The sequence below is a fragment of the Antennarius striatus genome, chromosome 11, assembly GCF_040054535.1.
Source record: "Antennarius striatus isolate MH-2024 chromosome 11, ASM4005453v1, whole genome shotgun sequence".
Taxonomy (NCBI): Eukaryota; Metazoa; Chordata; class Actinopteri; order Lophiiformes; family Antennariidae; genus Antennarius; species Antennarius striatus.
In genome coordinates, this window is record NC_090786.1 from 18,253,538 (window position 1) to 18,278,558 (window position 25,021).

Genomic DNA, 25,021 nt, shown 5'->3' on the forward strand with positions numbered 1-25,021 from the left:
AATAGACCATGTATGCCAAATGTGGTCGATACAACCAACAAAGCGCTGGGGTGTATAATTATTTGACAAGGAAAAGATGATTTATAAGGGAAAAAAGTCCATAAGCCTGTGTCAGGAAACAATCTGGTGTAGTCTTGATTTACTCCCCCGCTGGAAAAGACACAAACACTCTTTAAAATGTTTTCAGTTCAACCTCGGACCAAGATGACCATTGAAATGCGTGTGAAACCTGACAGTGGGGTCTAATGGCACCCGTGGAGGTTCCCTTATAAGGACCCTTGGGGATAAATAAAGTTGGTCCCCCGCGAAAGCGGAAAAAGCGGTTTGAAGAATGAATGAATGAATGAATGACTTTATTGATTTGAATTGAATTGAATTGAATTGAATTGAATTGAATTTAATGGCCCCGACACTCATATTTGTGGGCGCGTGAGGATGAGCGCGGTTCTCTCCAGGGCGACAGTAGCCGACAGGGGGCGCGCACACGGGAGTACCTCCGTCCAAGACGTCACGAGGAGTCTTTCGGGGTTCAAAACACCCTTTCACAACAACCGGCCCGACTTGAAGGTATCTGAATTCCACTGCGGTGCATTTGTAACTTTTCATCAACCAACCTTCGTTCAGGCGAGAAATAACTGCGTGTGTGTTAACTCCTGCCGACAGCTTGTTTTCAGCAGCCAGTTCTAACCAATAAATAAGGTGGCTTCACAAATTAGCTTTAGCATAGCTAGCGAGAGCTTCTTAATTAACCAACATGGGTTAGAAGTAGCGTCTTAGAGCGTCATTATCATCGTTATACAACTGCTGTTTAGTGCTACCAAAGTACCCTAGTGGTTAACTGTTATCCTTACAGTTGTATGCTATTTCTGTCTGAATGCTAACGTCGGCTAGCTGGCGTGCGAGGAAATGACTAACGCAAACGATGTTATCAGCTCAATGTCATCGAGTTTATGCTAGTTTAAGTCAACAACCTTTGCATCCATGTGATACATAACTACATAACTACTACGTCTTTAGTAATCTGCAGCGATAGTAAAATGTGATTCACCAGCCCATTGTCTGCATGGCAGCAGTGATCGAAGTAGCCGGTGCCATGGCTAAGTCATGTCACATCAACCAGATCAAAAGAATGAGTTAGGAGGGTGTTAAAACTATGAGAGATTAACATTTTATTAGAACTACAAGAAAATTATGGAAAACTGATCTTTCATTAGTCATTATTTTCTTTTTGTTGTAGCTACTCTTTATCCCTAGTAGTCACTGTCATGGTGGCTCCCGAACTTTGGTAACAATGAATCAAGTGAACATTCAGATTTGCTTGTTGTCCCGATATGGCCTGTGTTGCTCCACAGGGATGTGTGGTCTAGAAATAGACAGGTTAAATGGTCTACCGAGGGTTTATTTTTAAGAGCAAACAAAGGTTGGAGGTCAGAATATAATGCTTTGGCAAGAGGCGTTTTAATATCTTTTTTTCTTCTGCCAGACACTTGTGTAATCATGACCATCAACTACTGGGTATTGATTATAATAGAGTTGGGAATTGTGATCTTAAGTATAGATGGATTGCACTCTGTCAGTGAACTGGATAGCTTGTAATCCAAAATTATCAATACTGAACCTTCACCCTGATATTAATGATGCTGTGGTGTGTTTCAAATTTTTTTCATGCCACAATTTTGCTCTGCGTGACAGCACAATCATAAGGACCCAGCTCCCAAGATAACCAAAAGACTGTCAGTGTTTGTTGCTTTTAAATAGAACGAAACATTGCAGAAAGGTATGTTTCGTACAGCGAAGCGATTGATCATTAAGACGAGTGATAGGAATAGATCACTTCTGAAAATACATTCCCAGCTTAGATAATATGGTGGTTCGTGAGCCTGTCAGTGTCAGCACCAGCAAGATTGAATAACTGTTGGCCAAGAGCACAAACAATCCCTCTGTGCTGCACTCACCTGCTACTCCAAGGCTGTCCTCATAAGCAGAATGCTGCTTATCACTGTGATCACAGGTTTCGGTGGTGTTGCTTGATGGAATCCAAGTGAACAACAAAGTGATGGTCTAAGGACTCGCAGTCACAGAGGTGCTTGCGCGTGGAATGTTGCGCTGGACTGTGCACCTGGAAGGAGGGCCACGGAGAGTCAACCATGCTGCTGTGGCAGTGGGGCACAAGGTGTATACCTTCGGAGGCTACTGCTCCGGGGAGGACTATGAGACACTCCGTCAGATTGATGTGCATGTCTTCAACACAGGTGGGTGCTGAATACACATCTGTATTGAGGGACTCCATTGGAGTTTTTTTTTGTGGAAAACATGAAGATAATTTTCAGTTGATGGAGGTCAGTTGTTCAATGTCATGTCAACATTGATGAAATCATTTAATTTTTAGTTTGCAAGGGCAATCTGAAGTGTCAACAGCAGTTTCTGTTCCTAAAAGTTGTTAAATCCAAACTTACGTGTTGTAGGTTTTTATTTGTTGTCAAAAGGAGATGAAAGGTCATGCTCCATGGAAGAAAAATATTTGTTTGAAGTTACAGAATAAAGATAAGAGCTTGTCTCAGAATTTATTGAACTTTCACAGTTTAAGCAGTGGCTAAAATCATTTGGCAATGAAACAAGGTTTCTATTGTGGTTTGTTTCTGATGATTACTAATAATTTAAAAAAGTATTTGTATAATCTTTTATAGAATGATTTTATTTTCTTCCTCGTAATTAATTTTATGTTGTTCTTGACCTGCTTAAATAGGTTGTGGTGTCAGTTGTGCTACTGACCTTTGTTGTAGAATGAAATGAACTGGAACCAAATGGACATCTTTGTTTGATTATAATGGAAATGTGGCCACCTCAGCCGTTGTTTCAGAAATGTTATCTTATATCTGTGTTCCTTGTGTTTGATATTGATTTCACAGTGGAGTCAGTTGTCATTGAAAGTGCTGTGGCTGTTGTCTTTTTTCATGTCTATCCTTTCACACATATTTTAACTTAAGTTTGTACATTTCAAAATGAGTAGAAGTGACCTTGCAGAGGAATAGTTTGAACTATTTTCAGATATCTTTCTGTACAGTAACCCTGGTGTCAGGAACCAACAGTATTTAGTTTGAGTTTCATATTGAAAACTTATATATCTCCGAACTTGTTGCACTAATGGTAATTCAAGCTCTAAATTTTTTAAACATGTCTTGAACTGAAGATCTGCTTGATGAATAGTACCTAATGTCTGCAATGTGTTATTTTTCCCATTCACTTATGTAGATTCTATTTGAGTCAGTGTAATTTTTAAAATGTTCTTTAGACAAAAATTTGTCACACATATCAAAAGCAATATGTGCCAACTTGTTTAACTTAATTTAATTGATATACTCTCTTGACTGTTTTGAACTCTAGTGTCTCTGCGCTGGATGAAGTTGCCTCCAGTGAGGACAGGAGGACATGAACGTGCCCGTGAAGTGCCATATATGCGTTATGGTCACACAACTGTGCTGCTGGATGATACTATCTACCTCTGGGGTGGGCGCAATGACACGGAAGGAGCCTGCAATGTGCTATATGCTTTTGATATCAGTAAGTAGATCAGCATCATCCCCGGCAGATAAGTGTTCGTTTCAGGCTGTATTTCTATAGTGATGCAATTTGAGGTTTGACGTTGAGGTTGTGATAACAAACACCTTCTTCAATGTGTGATGGTTTTCCATCGCACATGACTGAGGTGTTAAAGTGTTATTAGATGAGATGAGAGGTCCCTCACCAGAGAGAAGTTTAAATAAACCGTTCTTCCTTCATAGACACCCACAGATGGTTCACACCCAAGATTTCGGGGACTGTCCCTGGGGCGAGGGATGGCCACTCAGCCTGTGTCTTGAAAAAGGCAATGTACATATTTGGAGGATATGAACAGCTGGTGAGTTTTCATCACTCTTCACAGCAATGAAGGAGTAACTTCCTGCATATTCAAGTTTTATTTCATCTCCATTTCTGATTTTAGGCGGATTGCTTCTCCAATGACATCCACAAGCTGGACACCACTTCGATGGTTTGGTCATTGATTAATGGAAGAGTGAGTCAAAACCACCAATATCCAGAAAATGTTTGTCCTGATTATTAGTTTTGATCTGTTCTTATTCAAACAGTGTGTTAAATCTTGTTTGTACAATCAAATCCAAATGTAAGTGGACACAAAGCTGTCACTCAGAAAAACAAAGATGGAATAGAGTGACTTCATGCTAAGCTAAATTTAAAGCGCTATTGTAAATTCACAAGCCAGGTTATTACGTATTATAACTGTATTATTAGTTGGCCATACAGCTGGACAAGCCAGACCACAAAACCACTGCAATGTAAATCAGCCTGGTGGGTGGCCAAGTGCATGAGCATGATGGAGGATTATATACACAGCTTTTTTGGGAATTGTCATATATGGATGCATTCAAGTTTTCTCATTTGGTGTATTCTTAGTACAGGTAGTCGTCGACTTACGACCGCGATTGGGACCGACAGAGCGGTCGTAACTCGACTTGGTCGTAAATCGACTCTTAAGTAAAAATTAAATCCAGCAGCGCTGGTTCTTGGCTGTGGGTCGTCCGGATCATCAGCTGGGGCAGCGTGTGGGTTGGTGGGAGCGGGAGACGATCTTTTCATAATCATTGTGAGCTTTGTCTGAATTGTTCGTTTCTTTTTCTCCTCATAAATTTCACGATATGGACGGAAAGCGTCGTTTGCCATCCGTTCAATCCTTGCAAATGTTTCTATGTTCAATGTCCATTTCTTCAAAGTGTGCACGGAGTTTATTTAACAGGGAAAAGCCTTCTGACAAGCCTTTGGTGGTGAACATTTTTTCTGTTTCCTCCTCTTCTTTCTCTGCTTCTCTCCTCTCTCTTTCTTCCACTCTTTCTTCTTCCAGCGCGATCAGTTCTTCTTACAGCGCGATCATTCGTGAGTTCTCAAAGGAGAGGTTTTTTGCCAGTTTCACTATTTTCTCTCGAATCTGATCAAGTTCTTCGTCACTTTCAAATCCAGCAGAAGAGTTCACGTAACGCTTGACAGTTTTCCCATACGCCATTCATACATTTCTCCGTCACAGCCTCCTAAGCAGCCCAGCCCATCAGTAGTGGGCTGGGCTATTGATCTCACGGTGTGACTGAACAGCGTGTGTGCGCCGTGGTGACTGAAGAGAGCGCGGGAGCCTCAGAGCGTGAGTACTGTGGCTGGAGGGAATGCCCGCGTTACCCGGACATTGTGGTCGTAAAGTCGATCGGTCGTAAGTTGCATAGGTCGTAAGTCGACGACTACCTGTATGTATATTTAAAGGTATACTTTCAATAGAAATACCCATCCCAAGCATGAACTATGACTTTTTGTGGACAAACTTGCTCTACACTTGCTTTCAGTTCTGGTCTGGTCACATTTTGTCTTCAAGGAGCTGATAGTGTGGCGCCAACAGATTAAGTTCAGACTGTGAACAAATGTTTTCTGAAATGTACTGGGGAACGGAAGTATATGTTTTACCTTTAGTCAAAACCTGCTTTCTAAAGTCTGACATCTACACTTTCCTTTTTTTTTGTGCAACTCTGACTTTAAAGATACACTTTCTTTGTAAATATCATAACCAGTACTTTGTCCCTCTTGGGGAAATTCTTTTTACACTTCACACTTCACATGTACATATATACAGTATGTGTTAATTACACACACAGGGGTTACAGGTTACAGGCCCCTGAACACAGCACACACTAGGGGCCTGTAGGCATACAATTAGTATAGAGAGGACATACAGAGGTACAAAGGAGGTGGGGTGACGGTTCGCGCACGAGGGTCGCGCCCCAATGAGCATCTTGTAGGGGGGACAGCGCCTTGCTCAAGGGCGCCTCGGCAGTGGCTGGGGGGTGAGCCGACGCCTCCCACCGTCAGCTCACACTCCGAAGGATGTTCTGGTGGGAGCAGGATTCGAACCCCCGATGGCTGGGCGATCCTGTCTTCAAGACAAGTGCTCTACTGCTGAGCCACTGCCGGAATAGTTAATAGTTAATTATAATTTCACATTACAGTATTTGTATGGTTAATATTTTTATTTATTCTGACCGTATTTTTTCCCAGTAATCTTTAAAGAGCACGTTATAAAACTTACTTTTCCTGCTCAAGATTTGGAAAACAATGGCTACCCATTCTAGAGAGGCATGCCTATGAAAGAATTTACCATGGCTTTGAGGAGCTGAATGCTTAAGTGGCGGAGGCTTGACTCCAGACAAAGTAGAAACAGATCAATGCTACCTGTTGTATTCATTGTTCTTCAGGAACCATAAATACAAATAATTGGGATCGGTTGTGTTTTTGTGCTCTGATTAGTTCATACTTCATGTTATGAAGTGTCCCCATTATTGTATTTGATCCACTGCCAGTATCTAGTTGTGATCCTGATGTCATCGATTATCAGACTACCGTCGCTGAATTGTGTTTTGATCCTTATTCCACAGTCGGATGTTGTTTCATTGACCTGGTGCTGCTAGCATAGCTGGTAGCTGACTCTGTTCACACTGTATGGCAGGGCTTGACTTGTCCTTTTGTCCATGGCAAGGAAACTCATTTGGCATGTGGAAAATACAATCCATCCATCCCTCCCTCCCTCCATCCACCCCTCCCTCCGTCCATCCATTCCTCCCTCCATCCCTCACTCCTTTGCATAATAAAGGCAAATCCTGCACTCAATATCTAATGATATAATAAAACCAATTTTCTTTGCTTTTACTTGTTATTGTTATCTGTGATTGTTTAGTTCGTATTTTTTCCTTTTTTTGAAGAGACAATGTCTAGTGCTGGCAGCATGGTGGTTCAGTGGGCAGCGCTGTCGCTTCACAGCTAAAAGATTAAAATCATTTCTGTGGCGAGATTGTCTTTGTGGGTTCTCTGGCTTCCTCCAACCAGAAAAAACATGCAGCTTAGATGAATTAATCTCTCTAAATTGCCTGTAGGTGTGAGTGTGAGAGTGAGTGGTTGTTTGTCTTTCGTGTGGCTCCACACTGCACTGGCGTCATGCTTGGAGTGTCCCCTGCTTCTTGCCCGTCAGTCAGCTGGGATAGGCTCCAGCAACTCCTGTGATCAGCAACAGCGGAATAACCAGTCAGGATGGTGAATGAATGTGTAGAGCCACATTCCTTCATTGGTCAAAAGATGCCATGGAGCTCAGAGACAATTTGTCATGCACCAAGTGACTTCTTCTTTTCCTTTCGGCTTTTCCCTTCAGGGGTCGCCACAGCGAATCAATTTCCTCCATCTAGCCCTGTCCTTTGAATCCTCTTCTCTCACACCAACTACCTTCATGTCTTCCCTCATTACATCCATAAACCTCCTCTTTGGTCTTCCTCTAGGCCTCTTGCCTGGCAGCTCAAAACTCAGCATCCTTCTACCAATATATTCACTATCTCTCCTCTGGACATGTCCAAACCATCTCAGTCTGGCCTCTCTGACTTTATCTCCAAAACCTCTAACATGTGCTGTCCCTCTGATGTACTCATTCCTGAACCTATCCTTCCTGGTCACTCCCAGAGAGAACCTCAGCATCTTCATCTCTGCTACCTCTAGCTCTGTCTCCTGTCTTTTCTTCAGTGACACTGTCTCTAGACCAAACAACATCGCTGGTCTCACCACAGTTTTGTACACTTTTCCTTTCATTTTAGCTGAAACTCTTCTATCACACATCACACCTAACCCTTTCCTCCACCCGTTCCATCCTGCCTGGACTCGCTTCTTCACCTCTTTTCCACACTCTCCATTGCTCTGGACTGTTGAGCCTAAGTACTTAAAATCTTCCACCTTCTTAATCTCTTCTCCCTGTAACCTCACTCTTCCACTTGGGTCCCTCTCATTCACACACATGTACTCTGTCTTACTGCGGCTAACCTTCATTCCTCTCCTTTCCAGGACAAACCTCCACCTGTTCCCTGCTCTCACTACAGATCACAATGTCATCTGCAAACATCATAGTCCATGGATATTCCTGTCTAACCTCGTCTGTCAGCCTGTCCATCACCATAGCGAACAAGAAGGGGCTCAGAGCTGATCCCTGATGCAGTCCCACCTCCACCTTGAACTCCTCTGTCACACCTACAGCACACCTCACCACTGTTTTACAGTCCTCATACATGTCCTGCACCGCTCTAACATACTTCTCTGCCACTCCAGACTTCCTCATACAATACCACAGTTCCTCTCTGGGAACCCTGTCATAAGCTTTCTCCAGATCTACAAAAACACAATGCAGCTCCCTCTGGCCTTCTCTGCACTTCTCTATCAACATCTTCAAAGCAAATACTGCATCTGTAGTACTCTTTTTTTTGGCATGAAACCATACTGCTGCTCACAAATGTTCACTTCTGCCCTTAGTCTAGCTTCCACTACTCTCTCCCATAATTTCATTGTATGGCTCATCAGCTTTATTCCTCTGTAGTTGCCACAACTCTGCACATCTCCCTTGTTCTTAAAAATGGGCACCAGCACACTTCTCCTCCATTCCTCAGGCATCTTCTCACTATCTAAGATCCTGTTGAACAACCCAGTCAGAAACTCTACTGCCACCTCTCCTAGACACTTCCATACCTCTGCAGGTATATCATCAGGACCGACTGCCTTTCCACTCTTCATCCTCTTCAATGCCCTCCTCACTTCATCCTGACTAATCTTTGCTACATCCTGGTTCTCTCTCATTTTCCACATTCATCAACTCTTCAAAGTACTCTTTCCATCTTCCATCACACTACTGGCACCTGTCAATAGACTTCCATCCCTATCCTTAATCACCCTAACCTGCTGCATGTCCTTCCCATCTGTATCTCTCTGTCTTGCCAACTGGTATAGATCAGTCTCTCCCTCCTTACTGTCCAACCTAGCATACAAGTCATCATAAGCTTCTTGTTTGGCCTTTGCTACCTCTACCTTCACCTTACGCTGCATCTCCCTGTACTCCTGTCTATTCTCCTCGGTCCTCTCAGTGTCCCCCTTCCTCTTGGCTAACATCTTTCTCTGTATACACTCCTGTACCTCCTCATTCCACCACCAAGTCTCCTTATCTACTTTCCTTCCAGATGACACACCAAGTAATCTCTTACCTGTCTCCCTGATCACATTAGCTGTAGTTGTCCAGTCATCTGGAAGCACCTCCTGACTGCCCAGAGCCTGTCTTAACTCCTTCCTAAAAGTCATGCAACACTCTTCCTTTTTCAGCTTCCACCATTTCGTCTTCTGCTCTGCCTTTGCCCTCTTGATCTTCCTCACCACCAGAGTCATCCTACACACCACCATCCTATGCTGTTTGGCTACACTCTCGCCTACCACTACTTTGTAGTCACTGATCTCTTTCAGGTTACACCGTCTACACAAGATGTAGTCTACCTGTGTGCTCCTACCGCCACTCTTATAGGTCACTCTATGTTCCTGCCTCTTCTGGAAGAAAGTATTCACTACAGCCATTTCCATCCTTTTTGCAAAGTCAACTACCATCTGTCCTTCTGCGTTCCTCTCCTGGATACCAAACCTGGCCATCACCTCCTCATCACCTCTGTTTCCTGCACCAACATGTCCATTGAAGTCTGCTCCAATGACAACTCTCTCACTTCTAGGCATGCTCTGCATCACTTCATCAAAGTCCGACCAGAATTTCTCCTTCTCCTCCAGCTCACATCCTATCTGTGGAGCATACCCGCTAACAACATTGAACATCACACCTTCTATTTCTAGCTTCAGACTCATCACTCTATCCGACACTCTTTTTACCTCCAGGACATTCCTAACAAACTCCTCCTTCAAGATAACTCCTACTCCATTTCTCTTCCCATCTATACCATGATAGAACAACTTGAACCCTGCTCCTAAACTTCTAGCCTTGCTACCTTTCCACCTGGTCTCCCATACACACAGTATGTCTACCTTCCTTCTCTGCATCATGTCAACCAACTCTCTACCTTTTCCTGTCATAGTTCCAACATTCAACGTCCCTACTCTCAGTCCTACACTCTTGGTGTTCCTCTTCTCTTTCTTCGTGCGAAAGCACTTTCCTCCTCTCCTTCTTTGACCAACAGTAATCCAATTTCCACCGGCGCCCTGTAGGTCAACAGCGGCGATGGCGGTCGTTGTTAACCCGGGCCTTGACCGATCCGGTATGGAAGTCATAGGTTTGATTCGCATCTTTGATTTGGCAAAAGTTTTACGCCGGATGCCCTTCCTGACGCAACCCTCTGTATTTATCCGGGCTTGGGACCGGCACAATAAGACACTGGCTTGTGTCCTCTTGCGGCTACATTGTCATGCACCAAGTGAGATGTGTCTAAATTGAATATCATTGTCATTACCAAGGGATGACATTATTTCCTTCTTCATAGCTGCCATTATTTAATTTTCGATTTATGTGTTGCTGTATTTTGGTACTTGTTCCAATAGAGGGCACTCTTTACCTGAAGTTAGTTTTGAAGCCAATGAATAGCTTGTTATATATTGCATAGGTTACGTTCCGTATACTTGCTTTCTGTTTAGAGTAGACATCTTTACATTCTCTCCACTGTTACAGTATGTAATGTGAAAACATCATCTGCTAATCTTCTGTGAACAGGGCACTCCAGCGCGATGGAGAGACTTCCACTCAGCCACCATCATTGGAACAAAGATGTTTGTATTTGGAGGGCGAGCAGACCGCTTTGGTCCCTTTCACTCCAACAATGAGATCTACTGCAACAAGATCAGAGTGTTCGACACGGAGACCAACTGCTGGCTGAACACCCCGTCCACACAGCTGCTGCCCGAGGGCCGTAGGAGCCACTCAGCCTGTAAGACACAAACACTTGAAATGCTTATGTTGTGTAAAGTACAAGTCACTAAAGCTGGAATGCTGTGTCAAATGTGAATGAAAACAACATGCACAGTATTTTCTGCACCATAAGGCGTACTGGATTATAAATTACACCTTTAATAAATTATTTATTTTATAATTTATTTCATATATAAAGCACACCGGATTATAAGGCACATATAAAAAAATAAATAAAGCTGCTGTAGTTGCGCTATCCGTCCACTAGATGGAGCATTCATGTCTTTCTGAGTACCTTCAATCAACTGTGAAAGGCCCCTAGTGCTATTCTGAGCGTCATCAAGGAAACCTGATTGCTTACTTGATCACTTTACCATCTTATAAAGAAGTCAACATGCATGGGTTTTTTCCTTAGCTGCTGAGATTTACTGATAAAAGTAGTACAAAATTCTGTAGTACAAAATTATCTGAAACCATAGTCAAATAAGATTTTATTTCTATAGCGCCAAATCCTAACGGAAGTCATTTCATGGATCTTTCCATATAGAGCTGGTCTAAAGAAGTTTCTCGAGCCTATTTACTAAAAGCCAACAGAATTCTTCAGGCGCAAGCAGTGGAGAGGAAAAGAGCCGAGCAGGGCGGATTATTTCTTGATCTGAATAGCAAGTTTGAAGCAGATAGTTAAGATCAAACGTTCGTTTTCGTTTATTAATCAAAATCTTTTTTCGATCGATCAGTAGTCCAATCGGAGGTGAGGCACAGCTATTTGCTGCTGCACTGTGTGGCCTAAATAATTTTTTAACCAGTTTAAATGTCAGGCTGGTAAGTTACTGGCAAATGCGACGCTCTTTTACTCATAAAACTGACTTTAACGTTGGTGCCTCACTACCTTGGAGGTCATGTGTACGATTGTGTTTTATCATCTCATCTTTTAACCTCTATTAAAAGTCTCATTGAGATTTTAAATCTCTTCTACAAAAGTATTTTACCCAAGACAGGTAGCAGCACAAATGAGCAGGGTTACACCATACAGACATACACACAGTTAACACAGAAATTTACAAAAGTATGAAAAGTGATTTAACTTCATAAGTATGAAAACCACAAAAATCAGGATTAACTTCCTCCACAAACCCTTCTAAGTGTCACAGGCTTGATGGAGGTTTAGCTCTCTAAGGGCTCTCGTTGGAATGTTGTAAATCTGGAGGAAGGAAGAAGCAGACCAAGACGAGCTTAAACAAGAAAACTGCAGTGTTTAAGTCTAAAGGTGACGAGGCAGGACATTCAGCTCTAGTGTACAAGCAAGCAGTGATGGGTAGGCTCTTTAGCGTTTGTGCTGAACTTCAGCGCTCCATGGGAGATGTTGTCCAGTGCTTGCATGCAGTGTAAAGAATGTGGAAGAATCACCGTAGTCAAGCACAGACATAAAGGAGGTAGCAAAAAAGCTCTGTCTCGCCTTGATGGAAATGTTGTCTACTTTGTAACTCCAGCTGATAGAATTGTTTCACGTGGTTCATTTACTGATCTGTACATGCCACTGCTCATAAAAACATCCTTTGTTGTGTTTTATGTTTGACCTTTTCTATTTTTAGTTGCCTACAATGGAGAGCTGTACATATTTGGAGGGTATAACGCCCGTCTAGACCGACACTTCAACGATCTCTGGAAATTCAGTCCAGGTAAGTTATTTATGTGTATTACTGCTGTAAAATACTGCTCAAATTATGTTTTTCCTCCTTTTTGATTTTTATTGGTTCCTGTTTGGTTCTGCACACACTGATGATCGTCTGCTCCTAGAGGGGAAGTGAACCACAGGCACTGCCAACTTCTTTTGATTCACTTTTCCACTCGTTCTTATTAAGGGAGCCATGCAGACAATTCTCTCCTGTGTTGCATCTGTTTCATTCCTGTATTCATGGCTGCTCACTACCCATGGCGCAGAACACAGAAGCCACAAGTGTCTGGGAGAAACTCCTAGAAGAAACAGAGAATAATTAAGTCTTTGGAGGATTATTCAGTTCGTGGATATGTTGTCAGATAGATTTTTCAGTTTGTTAAACGTTGCAGCGTGATCTACGTGCTACGTTGAAGTGGTAATTTATGGTCGTTACATTTATATTACTGAAGAAATAAGAGTTTTGATTGCACCACCCAATAGTCAAGTTATTTAAATTTAAATGAAACACGACTTATTTTCTGCCTGTTCCTGCTTGTTTTTTGATGGTCGTGAATACGTTAACCGGTGTACGTCATCCACTCAACAGTAACAGACGTACACACACACTAAAAGGATCACTTCAGTCTTCAGTCAGTCTGTTTTTATTTCCAATTTTCAGGTTGATTTTAATGAAGTAACGGTACTTTGTAATGTTTAACGTGTCCAACTTCATAGAGTTGAACCAAGTGAATAAGTTCATGTTTCAAACCTGTGCTTTGCTGTCCACTAGATGGCAGCATCATAATTACAATCCATCCGTCCATCGATGTTGTTGTAGATAAGACGACCGTAATCATCTCTTTTATAGCCACTTCTTCCATGTTGTGGGTCATGAGTGTTGCTGGAGCCTGTCCCAACTGGCTGTGGGAGAGTGGCAACGTGCACTCTGGATGCATGGCCAGCGTATCGTGGAGCCTATCACAGTTCAGCCTTATATATAAGGCTGAACTGTGATAGGCTCACATTTATTTATTTATATATAAATAACAGAGAACTAAAACGTTGTGACTCAATCACAGCAGAGCAGAAGAGAGGAATTGTCTGAGATGTAAAGTTTGGTTATCCAGTGAAGTCGCTGTTCATCTCCTTGCTTTCATCAGCTCTTTTCCTCCTTGGATCATTTATTTGTGGTTAAATGCTGTATATGTTTAATGTAAGCTAGACACACACACGCATGGGTGCACAGAGAAAAAACTCTTCACATAATAGGAATGAATACTCCCTGTGCATATTCTATTAATTACAGTTAATGGCACTTTAATGTCAATGTAAAAGAGCTACTGCCACCTACTGTGGCATATGTGCATGTGCACATTATTCTGGTATGTCAATGAAAAAGCAAACAATAGTTGTGTCCGTTCCTCTGGGTCACATGTGGTCATCTCATCTACTCCTCCCTTGAATTACTGGTTTAAAGTAAGAATGCTATTATTTTATATAATTAACAGGGTTTTCAGTTGCAGAAGTCAACAGAGGATGTATTTATCTGCTTTATTTTTCATTACGTCTGAATTGTGTTTTCACTCTTATAATCTCAATTTATAGAAGGTTTTTCCTGGGAAAAGGTCGAACCGAAGGGGAAAGGCCCGTGTCCACGGAGACGTCAGTGCTGTTGTATGGTTGGAGATCGAATCATACTTTTTGGAGGAACTAGGTAGGACTGAAAATATTAATGCTAGAACTGTGACACATATTTATACAGGTATATACTGTATATATTTAACACTTCGCCTTGGTTTTTGTTATCTTTTCATTTGACAGAATTATCTCAGTGTAAGTTCATGGAGTGTTTGTCAGAAATGAACAGTATTATTGACACATGTTGATTGCAGAGACAGAGACGACATTGGACCTGCATCAGTATCTCTATATTATTACAACATTGTCATATTCAGCTGGCATTAGCAAAGCTAAGGTGTGCCTCTGGTCTCCCAGCTTTAAGTCTAGTAGAGCAGTGGTCCCCAACCCCTGGTCTGCGGACCGGTACCGGGCCACACAGAAAGAAAAAATAATTTACATTACTTCCGTTTTATTTTCTTCAGAGTCTGAAAGATGTTTTATTTTGAAAGTGACGTCTGCGGAATGATACACAAACGAATGCGTACGTCTTTCGTGCTTGACAGGTCTCGCTCACGTGACAGGTTATTAGCCCACACAATTAAGCGTCCATAACTGCCTCAGTGTTCTGGATTAAAGTCAAGGCAGATAATCACAAAAAGTATTGAAAACCATGCATCCAGACCGGACGTCCGGAGCACGCTTCAGGTGCCATCGTCTCCCGTTACCCCTAGATCCGCAGTCCCCTACCACTAATTCTCATTATTGTAATTATTATTATTCGATTGACTTGTTCACCCTTTTATTGGAAATGATCAGTATTTCCTCTACGTTAAATGCATTGATTGTAAGTCACTCATCAGTCATGTCACTTCAATCAAGGTTTTAATATAATTATTTCTTACATTTATTTTGTTTACGGAGATGTTGATTATTAATTTATTAAAAAAAGGTTTTTTATTGTCTGTTGATGTCTGCATTTGACATAAAACCACTGCGGATGGTTTATTATTAGACTACAGCTGTCGTGGCGTCATTAACGATTATCAAGTAAATGAAGACCGGTCCGTGAAAATATTGTCTTAAATGAAACCGGTCTGTGGCGCAAAAAAGGTTGGGGACCGCTGCAGTAGAGTGTGACTATGCCAACAATAACTGGGCTTGCACTAGGAAGGAGTAAGACCAATCCAGTGTGGCTCAGTGTAAAATAATTGAGTAAGCCACAAAGAGCCACATTCTGTGTCCAAGACAGCAGCGCAGCGCGCTGACGACCAATGCTTGTCGCGGGGGGTGGGGGCGTGGGGGGATACCCCCCCACAGGGCGGGTACGGGGGGCCTTCCCCGGGAAATTTTTTAGAAAATGGGGTTGTTTTCCTGCATGCTGAGTGCAAAATCTTCTGTTCAGTTTACCTACAAAAATACACTAAAGTCAACAGTACAAGCTTTACCATCTTTATTTCCATAAAAGAGAGATCTCTTTTTAATGTCAAATTGAAAGAATGGCAGACGATCCTGCCCGGACTGTGGACTGTCTCATGGATTTGACCAAGGTGGGCAGTAAAACTTTTCAGTTCAAAACATGACTGAAATAATATTACATTTCAAATTTCAGTTTTATATATGATACCATCTTATTGAAAAATAATTTATTCGCAGTAAATGGATGATAAAATGTATTCTCTATTTTTATTCACTTTGAAGGAAAAACTTTATTTCAAGGTCTTTTAAAAAACAAGTCATCTACTGATAACAATGTGATTAAGATGAAAACAGTGTGCCCTTGCACATTGGCGCATCAACGCTCGCGACTTCAACTCATCGCAGATTTTAGGTAAGCAGTCACAAGCCCCTTCTTGTTCGCTATGGTGATGGACAGGCTGACAGATGAGGTTAGACAGGAATCTCTATGGACTATGATGTTTGCAGATGACATTGTGATTTGTAGTGAGAGCAGGGAACAGGTGGAGGAGAAGCTAGAGAGGTGGAGGTTTGTCCTGGAAATTAGACGAATGAAGGTTAGCCACAGTAAGGCAGGGTACATGTGTGTGAATGAGAGGGACCCAAGCGGAAGAATGAGGTTACAGGGAGAAGAGATCAAGAAGGTGGAGGATTTTAAGTACTTAGGGTCAACAGTCCAGAGCAATGCAGAGTGTGGAAAATAGGTGAAGAAGCGTGTACAGGAAGGATGGTACGGGTGGAGAAAAGTGTCAGGTGTGATGTGTGATAGAAGAGTTTCAGCTAAAATGAAAAGAAAGGTGTACAAAACTGTGGTGAGACCAGCAATGTTGTTTGGTCTAGAGACAGTGTCACTCAGGAAAAAACAGGAGGCAGAGCTGGAGGTAGCAGAGTTGAATATGCTGAGGTTCTCTTTGGGAGTGACTAGGATCAGGAATGAGTACATCAGAGGGACAGCACATGTTAGAGGCTTTGGAGATAAATTCAGAGAGGCCAGACTGAGATGGTTTGGACATGTCCAGAGGATAGATAGTGAATATATTAGAAGGGTGCTGAGTTTTGAACTGCCAGGCAGGAGGCCTAGAGGAAGACCAAAGAGAGGAGGTTTATGGATGTAGTGAAAGAGGTAGTTGGTGTGAGAGAAGAGGATGCAGAAGACAGGGTTACATGGAGGCAATTGATTCGCTGTGGCGACCCCTGAAGGGTAAAGCCGAAAGGAAAAGAAGAAGAAGAGTGGCCATTCTAAACGTGTATTAGCACATGACAGTTAACTATTCGGCATCAGGGGACTGTCTTTACTGACTGATAAAAGTTCCTCAGGCAAACTTAAAATTTGTTGTTCGCTTTTAATCGGACCGATAAATAACAACATTCCTGTTGAGCTGATTAAAGGACTAACTGGTGTCTAAACATGAATCTGAATTCATGCACTCTGGACTCTGTTTTTTGTCATGGTAGTCTTTTAGCACAGTATACTTCTGTTCTTTTAGCATACATGATAATACTGCATTCAGTATTTTTGAATTGTCTGTTTGTGAAGACAAACTGTTGATAATTGCAAAAGGAGGCTGTGGTTGCTGTGGATGAGCGTCGGTGATGATTCCTTTGTTTGCCATGAGACGGTAGTGATTGCTGGGCATTCGTAGCTGGTGAAATGCCACTGGGCTGACTTGTGATAGGCCAGTAGCCAGTGGAGTAATGAGAAAGCTTATAGCGTGAGCGTGGTCCAGGGTAGTCCTGGATCTGGCCTATTGTTATCAGCAAGCCTGTGTTATCAGATCCACCCCCACTGGGATAAGCTGATAGTGGGAATCGAGAGACTGTCTCCCTCAGTCCCTCTATGTCTACAGACCCTCCAGTCTTACGGGCTTCTGTTTGCTGCTGGAGTGATTCTGCTGCCTCAGAGGCCACTGCGTTATGGGCAGAAACACACTGTAATACACAAATTCCATGTGGTTTCATCTATTATGCAGCAGCATTAGAGCTTTATAAAAGACAAACTCAGCCAGGCTGCACATTTTCTACGCAAGCTGAGATTCATAATACAATCTGGAAACATGAGATTGGTCATCTTTTTATATTTACTATATTTACTAAACTTTTTTTGTAATCTGGCCTATCTATTTTTAAACTGGAAACAAGTTTATTGAGTAAAATCTCATTGCATGGACAAATAAATGTACTATTATTAATTCATTTTTACTTCTACTCACTCTTTATTTCCAGTGTTTTAGTGTCTCCTTTATGCAGTGCGCTCACATAAATAATGATTTGTTAAAAAAAAAAAAAGTTTTTTTGTTTGGAATGTAGTTCATGCAAATTAACAGGATATATTTACTTCATTTTTGTAGAGGTGTTTTTCAAACCACTTTTCTTACTCAAGACTCTCCATGAGCTGATTTAGTTATTTCTGTGCAAGGAAGACAAAATGATAGTGAGCTGAAGAGCTTTAGAAGATGCTTATTTTTGAAGATTGTTTTACATTGTTTGGTTTCTCTCTGGGATTAGTCCGGCATTGGTTTTAAGGAGTCATGATTTCCTGTTGTGAACTGATAGAGCTGGGGCTGGACAGGGTTGATGGAGGGTGCTTGCTGACCAGCGGAAGAAATCAAACACCAGGCACTATCTCAAGCATCCTGTTTAAAAGAATCAAAACAGTTCTTTTAAGGAAACTGGACCCGATTCAAGTTTTCTACCTTTGTGAAACAATATGATTGTTTACATATTCATGCATGCAAATTAGAAATGTTTAGGTGAGACTTTTAGTCTGTGTGCTGGAGGATTTTGTTGTTCTGCTGATGCTCATATTTAAGATGTTTTTGTGGTACTGGACTAATTGGACGGTGCTCCATAAAGGCTGCAAATAAATTGGCCACACAGGTTCTTTTGACCAGCATTGCACACTTGTTGTTTACAAGAACACATTTAATCCTCTTACACACAGGAACTCCCATAAGCATGTGCACACATATACTAAGACACACAAACACTCTCCTTGCAGCTTCTTATCACACTCATTTGTTTGCTTTCTCTTCTTGATGCAGGAAGTTTTGCTATTTAGGACCGCTTGGTGTTTTAATTCCTGTGATTCCCAGTGATTTGAAATTAGACTGAGAACTTTTTCTTTCTCGTTCAAACTGAATTCCACTTTTAAAACAGACATTCTGTGTTTGTTTTCCCTTGACCTAACAACACCAAGTTATTGGTGTCTGTCACAAAGCAGTTGACAAATGCCTGCAGAGGTCGTCATGAATTACTTGCTGGACACTTGGCTTGTGTTTTTGTTGGCCTCCTCATTTTGGTGGGTCTGCCAAGGCAATTGTGATCAAATTTATGGTCTACATCTTGTTTGTCCTGGTCAATTGTCCTTTTATATTGATCTAAAACAGAACCCTTTCCATTTCCTGATATTTATTTTACCTGCAGGAACTTAAGGAATAATTTATTACTTAAGTGAAAGATAATAAAAATATTAAGTCAGAGAATCCTGCGCTACACTCTGGACTGGACGTGGCTCTGAAGGGTATTGACACTAAGTACGGTTGTAAAACAAATCAAATTAACAGCATGATCACAGATGAATGAATAAAAGGAGGCTTGTGTAGAGAAAATATCACGTTTTCTTACGTTTGTCAATGAACAGGATTTTCTGTTTGATACTTTCTGTGAAACTGCTTTTCGATCCACACTTGCGCTTCTCTGAGAGTAGATAAGCAGAGTGCACGCGTGTGTGAATGACAGGCAGTCTATTGAGTGCTACTTACATCAGTTTAAAAAGGACTGATGAGCTGCAGAGAGGCACGGAATTCTGCCCCATCTCTGATTTATGACCTTAGGGAGCTTTCTTTCTCAGAGGGTGCAACATGATCCCCCGCCAGGGCCTCTGCTACACTCATTTACAAAGACCTGCTCGCTGCTCCACGAAGAACGAGCCGTGCATGACTAACTCCACCTGCACTGACCTTCACCCATGCTCATCAGGAGCAACCAGCATCGTGTGTGAAACCCTGTGCATTTGTTTCATTAACTGCACCTTCCAAAGACTTGTGTACCACTGAAGTTGTGCTGAACTTGAAAGTAGTTCCACAAGGATTGTGGAGCTCCTGCTGAGGTGATGATGAAATTGTTGGCATTCATCTCACTCTGTGTATAACTGCCTCTGACAAGTGCTGGTTGAACTAAATCAGGAAGCATTTTAAGATTGGAACACTGCTTCCTATAAGGGGCAGGATATGAGAAAGGGCATGACAGATTGGCATGCTGGGAGCAGACAGCTTGAAAGCTGTGTAAGAGAATGTGGCAGTGGTCCTTCTAAGTGACGACATATATATTTATTTTTAACATGACATTATTCCTTTCATATGGTGCGCTTGATCTCACTAAATAGAGATAGGTTAGGTGTTCCTCACATATGGTATAATATGTTGAGGTAAATGGGAGTAAAATACTCCCCCTTCCAAGCCCTGATGTGAACCAGCTTTAGAAAAAACAAATATAAGTAATATCAACTCCAACCTGCAAATGTTGTGCCACTATACTTAGAGGGAGAGAAAGTAACATCAACTCCATGTTTGATTCTTCTGTTCTTTTAAAATAACTAATAAAAACAAAAGAAAACAAATGTATATTTTATCTTATTCACTGAATTTTAAGTACGTACTTAAAATGAGTGGAGAATGAGGACATCTGTTGCACAATTTATCACTCAATGTAGGCTTTGTAAATTTATCAGTCATTTAATTATTTTTCCTATCATGTGTAACACGGGAACCCCAGCAGCCTGCAGATTGTTTGGAGATGGGTTGTGTCTCCACAGTTGAATGACGAGTGGCGGCACAGACATTCAAAGACTTGTGCCAAAAAGGTTTCCCAGTTCACTGTGTTCCTGCATTGTTTTGATAGTCAAACCATAATAGGATTTTTAAAGCCTAAAAACATCTCATCTCCCATGATTCACTTCACCAAATTCCAAATTTCAGTTAGATCCAAGAGACCACTGCAGGTCACTGTGAGATTACGTCTAGCTTCTGCTCAGCACAGAAGTCAGAAGGACACTGAATCCCATTCTGTGGTGTGATTTGTTACTTGTATGTGTATTTATTAAACTGACTGTCTGAGCTCTGAGCTACTTCCTGCATAGCCTTAAGATATTTCTATAATTTGCTGACTCTTTTCTGGATCAGTATACTGTAGTTGAAAATATTAAATGTAAGCACAGACTTAATTATCTTGCAAGCACTTTTCAGGTATAACTAATGTATGGCAGCAAGAGGGACATAATTTAGCAGGTAATCTCTGTCATAGCCAAAACATCCCATCCTAAAAATGTCTTTTGTAATCCAGCGGAATCTCACCATGATATTTAATCTGTGTTGAGTTTAATTAGTCATTCCAGGACAGTTAGTAGTTTAGCTCGATGCTACGGCATTGTCCGAAAGTTTTACTTAGTAGAAAGGTCAAAATGCCTGGTGCCTCAATATCTACGAGGCCATTCTGCACCTTATCAATGGCTGAAGGGTTGCTGTTATGATAGTCCAGCTGCTTAGAGTTTGTGTTGTTATCACTGTTGAACCTGATAGTTCGCATTTTAGACTAAACACTACATGAGAATGAAAACAAATTCTGTAAAATTTAACTTTCCTGCATGCATCGATTTAATACCCCTGCAGCTTGTTTTGATTTCTGTGGCGTTGCATCTAAATATAAGACTATAGCAGCACACCCTCCACTACAGCATCTGAAATCTGCCATAGTGGACTTTGGCTCCATGGAAATACATCTATCAACAAACCACACATTCTGATGCCTCACACATGTTGTGGTTTGCCCTTCGGTGTCAAAGGGTAGGCTGCAGAAGTTTCCTTTATTAATTGTCTGGGCGATTGTGTGTGTGTGTCGAGTGTGGCAGAGATAAAACCTGTCAAACAGTGGAGGTGACCCGAACAGGATGTAGGGCATCCCGCACGTGGCGGGACTGTGGCTGTGGGGCAGCACAGCAACACTGTGATTTACTCTTCAAAGACAAGCTTCATTTGCATCTTAACCCTCTTTAACCCACTAACAGCCTGTATACATTAAGGAGTCATAAGGTTGAGTGTTACACAGCAGCTCAAATAAACAGCCTGCATAGGTAAAGCTTTGTGATTCAGTCGTCCACATACATTTAAACGTATAAATGACACTAGTTTAGCTTGTGAATTACTGCTGTCATCACAAGCAGATCACATCTTGGCGGTTTTAGGTTCTTTCTAGAGCAATGTCATCCTGTACAGACAAAAAATAAAACCAAGCAGCTAATGGCTTTAACACAGAATGAGGCTGTTTGTCCTCAGTCATCAAAGTATGATTAAACAATCGTGTTTTGCAGTCGACCAGACCGATAGAGATGCAGTTACAGTAATGGTGGTTTAGGACTAGATGATGATGAGAAAATCATCCATGGATTGTTTCCCAAATAATTTATTCTGCTAATTATTACACATGTAATAATGCTTCTGTATGGTTATAAGCGTTATTTATAGTGAGTGGCTCCTCTTTGGCTGCCGACCTGGAAGGCAATCTTTAGCTTAATGTTTCAAAGGAAGTAATTTATATTTCATTATTAAATCCACCAGCTATAGATTAGCATTTGGCTAGCCCCTCAGATTTCCCTTGTAAATTATGCAGCTGTGTCGTCCTCATTTTTATAAGCAGGCTAAGTTGATAACAAGTAGTCCCCTTCATGACAATTATATGTTCTTCTACAGTATAGTAGCTGAAGCAGCCTCTGTCCTAATCTGAAGCCAGGCCTCTCTCCCTTGAAGCCAGCGGTAGTTTGAGTCTCTCTCTCTGCATGGGGTTTTGGTCTGGACTGCTAGAGGTCTTAATCCACTGTCCAGCCACTGCCCAGGAGGGGGCACAGATAGCTACGAAGGCCGGGGTGAGACGGCCGAGATTAAGGAAAAAAAAAATAGATGAGAATCTATGGATCTGTGATAACCAAAGTCTGTTGGCTTTAAGAAACATGAGCTCCAAAATTGTGGCAACTCGAATTGTAATCCAACAGTTGAATGCAGTGTGTCCTCGTTCCTTGCAGATAATGCGTTCTAGGAACCACAAGCAATTAACGAATTCCACGATAGAGCGACGAACTATTTATCCTATTATTTACACTAATTTAAATGTTTATGACCGAATACTGATATTAAACCACCAACTGTATTACCTTTTCCCACACTCCTATCAACTGTTGAAAGCACTTTTGTGTCTCACGTAAGTCCGGGACTCACGGAACGAGCACACTTCTGGATACCGTCAGCCAATAGAATGTGAGTACGGCATCAGGTGACTCTGCTTCTTTCATCTTTTCCTTTTTGCTTTTCCCTTCAGGAGTCGCCACAGCGAATCACTTGCCTCCATCTAACCCTGTGTTCTGCATCCTCTTCTCTTACACCAACTACCTTCATGTCCTCTTTCACTACATCCATAAATCTCCTCTTTGATCTTTCTCCAGGCCTCCTGCCTGGCAGTTCAAAACTCAGCATCCTTCTACCAATATATTCACTATCTCTCCTCTGTACATGTCCAAACCATCTCAGTCTGGCCTCTCTGAATTTATCTCCAAAGCCTCTAACATGTGCTGTCCCTCTGATGTACTCATTCCTGATCCTATCCTTCCTGGTCACTCCCAAAGAGAACCTCAGCATCTTCATCTCTCCTGTCTCCTGTCTTTTCCTGAGTGACACTGTCTCTAGACCAAACAACATCGGTGGTCTCACCACAGTTTTGTACACCTTTCCTTTCATTTTAGCTGAAACTCTTCTATCACACATCACACCTGACACTTTTCTCCACCCGTACCATCTTGCCTGTACATGCTTCTTCACCTCTTTTCCACACTCTCCATTGCTCTGGACTGTTGACCCTAAGTACTTAAAATCCTCCACCTTCTTGATCTCTTCTCCCTGTAACCTCATTCTTCCGCTTGGGTCCCTCTCATTTACACAGATGTACCCTGTCTTACTGCGGCTAACCTTCATTCCTTTCCAGGAAAAACCTCCACTTTTCTAGCTTCTCCTCCACCTGTTCCCTGCTCTCACTACAAATCACAATGTCATCTGCAAATATCATAGTCCATAGAGATTCCTGTCTAACCTCATCTGTCAGCCTGTCCATCACCATAGCGAACAAGAAGGGGCTTGTGACTGCTTACCAAAAATCTGCGATGAGTTGAAGTCGCGAGCGTTGATGCACAAATGTGCGAGGGCACACTGTTTTCATCTTAATCACATTGTTATCAGTAGATGACTTGTTTTTTAAAAGACCTTGAAATAAAGTTTTTCCTTCAAAGTGAATAAAAATAGAGAATACATTTTATCATCCATTTACTGTGAATCAATTATTTTTCATTAAGATGGTATCATATATAAAACTGAAATTTGAAATGTAATATTATTTCAGTCATGTTTTGAACTGAAAAGTTTTACTGCCCACCTTGGTCAAATCCATGAGACAGTCCACAGTCCGGGCAGGATCGTCTGCCATTCTTTCAATTTGACATTAAAAAGAGATCTCTCTTTTATGGATCCCTAGTGATGATGATCACCTAGATATAGAATCTTTTTGTTCCGTTTAGGTTGTCTATTTAGTTTAGGGACTAAAACTATAAACCTTTAGAATATAAATGTGGCTGAAAACAACTTTGACAGATAGAAAACAACCTACCATCGGCTGCTGGAGTATACATACTACAACTACAGCTTTGTTAGTCGTTTTTGAGGTTCCATGTGTAACGGGATCCATTTGGAAACCATGCTGTATGAATGTAAAATAAAACAATTCCAATTCCAAATACAAAAGACTATTAGCTTAAATAGGGCCCAATGGTGAAGTATTTCATCATTAATGAAGAACGTGTTTGAAAATTGTCTATCTGGTTTTTGCATTCTCAGCCTTTTCAGGCTTTCAATCAAAAGTGTTGCTGAAAAAACTTGATGCAGGTCTGCCTATCCTGGTAAGATGCTGAACAGCAAGTTATAGTGTGTGATGAGTTCCGGTGAGCTCCATGTTCTGAAAGACCAAAGTTCAATAGGAAGTGGAGAAAGGAAAAGGATGCAGATCGTATCAGTCCCAAGAAAGAGGCTACGGTTGATGAAGCCACTGAAAACATGTCGACAACAATTCAGCATCTATCTGTGTTGTTTACAAAAGTATTTGTGTTTAGAAAGCCCAGGTTCCAAAACAGAATCTTTTCTGGTCACTTAATTTGCATTGTTGTTGTGTCTGAAAGTCATTTGAACAATTTGTGGTCAATTACGTTCCTGGAGTATTCCCAGAGCTCTGTGTTGCTTCTCATTAGTTTCCAGACTGTAGTTCAGCTCGTCCCTCCACTGTTTTTAGTCCTACATTTAGTAGATAATGAGGTACAGCAGGCAGTGCGTTACTAGAAAGGCCCGGCAATTGGGTGATTAGACACCCTCATTGAGTGTTGTTTGAAATAGCGCGCAGTGTTTTTGTAGTGGGGGAGC

General features: G+C 41.6%; 1 protein-coding gene across 2 annotated transcripts in view; it reads left to right on the forward strand.

Moving 5' to 3' along the window:
• The first annotated feature begins 462 nt into the window (after positions 1-462).
• klhdc3 (kelch domain containing 3) overlaps positions 463-25,021 on the forward strand; it is a 37,894-nt gene continuing 13,335 nt past the window's right edge. For both annotated transcript variants that reach the window (XM_068327116.1, XM_068327117.1), the window contains exons 1-8: positions 463-567; positions 2,012-2,252; positions 3,385-3,561; positions 3,783-3,898; positions 3,983-4,054; positions 10,592-10,805; positions 12,379-12,465; positions 14,049-14,157. In XM_068327116.1, the coding sequence (XP_068183217.1) occupies positions 2,099-2,252; positions 3,385-3,561; positions 3,783-3,898; positions 3,983-4,054; positions 10,592-10,805; positions 12,379-12,465; positions 14,049-14,157 (929 nt within the window). In that variant the 5' untranslated portion in view covers positions 463-567; positions 2,012-2,098. The remainder of the gene's footprint in view (positions 568-2,011; positions 2,253-3,384; positions 3,562-3,782; positions 3,899-3,982; positions 4,055-10,591; positions 10,806-12,378; positions 12,466-14,048; positions 14,158-25,021) is intronic.